This window comes from Coregonus clupeaformis, unplaced genomic scaffold (genome assembly GCF_020615455.1).
Source record: "Coregonus clupeaformis isolate EN_2021a unplaced genomic scaffold, ASM2061545v1 scaf6497, whole genome shotgun sequence".
Taxonomy (NCBI): Eukaryota; Metazoa; Chordata; class Actinopteri; order Salmoniformes; family Salmonidae; genus Coregonus; species Coregonus clupeaformis.
The window spans coordinates 81-1,321 of record NW_025539951.1 but is presented as its reverse complement, the minus strand read 5'-3'; the positions used below and the strand labels follow the sequence as shown (position 1 = coordinate 1,321).

Genomic DNA, 1,241 nt, shown 5'->3' with positions numbered 1-1,241 from the left:
AACGTCGGCTTTGTTCGTAACAGATTCTAGTTTTGGAAACAGAAAACTGTAGTGAGATCAAATGTTTGATCTATGAGAACATTTGCAGAATGTCGGCCAAAATCCCACTGTGGGCGACTGGGCTTCTCTCACCACCATATTTGTAGTGAGTGGAAACGCCAATCGGATGCTTTATATCTATACATCTGGTGAAATATCTGGCTCATTGTTCTATCTGTGGCAGTAGGATACCAGCCTCCGATAAACCAGGCCGGACCAAAGGAACCAATGGGCTGCTCGATGGGGGGCATCCATGCACACGCACAACTCTGATATAAAGTGTTTTTTCTTAAAGTTGCTGGGATGTCACATGTCCTGCTTATATCAGTACACTTGTAACAACTTAATTATTACGAAATTTATATTAGATCAATTAAGCCACACATAACAAATAAGCATTTATTTGCTAACCAAATTCGACACTCATTATCCTCCATACAAAAAACGTGTGGCTTTGCCTCTCAGGCAGAGCCCATGTATGTATTTACAAATATACTTACAGATGTCTTGAACAATGCACAACCAAGCCAACTACTCCCCGCTTCTATCTCCGCGGTCGAGTCTACAGTCATGGCCAAGAACATGACACTTCTATGGTGCACCTTCTCGGCTCCGTGCTTGCCGGTTATGATCTCTCCGTGCTGGTGGGTTATGATCTCTCCGTGCTGGTGGGTTAAGATCACTTTGTGCTGGCGGGTTATGAACAGGGATACATCCAGACGCTGTTGGACTTCGATAAAGAAGAACACAAATATAAAATAGTCATGGACCTCAACCCCCGGGGTGAACTTCCTACATTCAAACACTGGAACTACATAGTGAATGAGTCCTATGGAGCATGCATGTATCTGGAGAGCCAGTTTAGGTCCCAGGAGACCCCTGGGGGTCAGGTAGAGCAGGCCCTGATGTGCCAATGCATGTTTGAGGGCCGAACCTTCTACGAGAAACTCAGTAAAGTGGTCTTCTATGAGTATTAGGTCCCTGAGAGAGAGAGACACTACTCTGCTATCAAGAGTACAAAGAGAACCTTACCATTGAAATGAAACTATGGAAGGGATACTTTCAGAAGATGGCAGGCTCTTACCTGGCAGGAAAAGCCTTCTCATTGGCTGATGTCCTTGTGTTCCCCAACATTGCCTATTCCTTCCGCTCTGAGCTCTCTGCAGAGCGTTACCCCAAACTGGGAGCGTACTACACTCTAA

At 45.3% G+C, this 1,241-nt stretch overlaps 1 protein-coding gene across 1 annotated transcript; it reads left to right on the top strand.

Moving 5' to 3' along the window:
* The first annotated feature begins 609 nt into the window (after positions 1-609).
* Positions 610-1,016, top strand: LOC121585810 (glutathione S-transferase A-like). The gene is made up of 2 exons (XM_045220806.1): positions 610-679; positions 718-1,016. Exons 1-2 carry the CDS (start codon positions 610-612, stop codon positions 1,014-1,016), a joined length of 369 nt encoding a protein of 122 aa, XP_045076741.1.
* The last annotated feature ends 225 nt before the right edge of the window (positions 1,017-1,241 follow it).

What these genes read in the sequence shown, in the direction of transcription:
- LOC121585810 (XM_045220806.1), top strand. Translation starts at nt 610, where the DNA reads ATGGCCAAGAACATGACACTTCTATGGTGCACCTTCTCGGCTCCGTGC. An exon ending in GCCGGTTATGATCTCTCCGT is followed by an intron (nt 680 to 717) that starts GCTGGTGGGTTA and finishes TGGTGGGTTAAG; the next exon opens with ATCACTTTGTGCTGGCGGGT.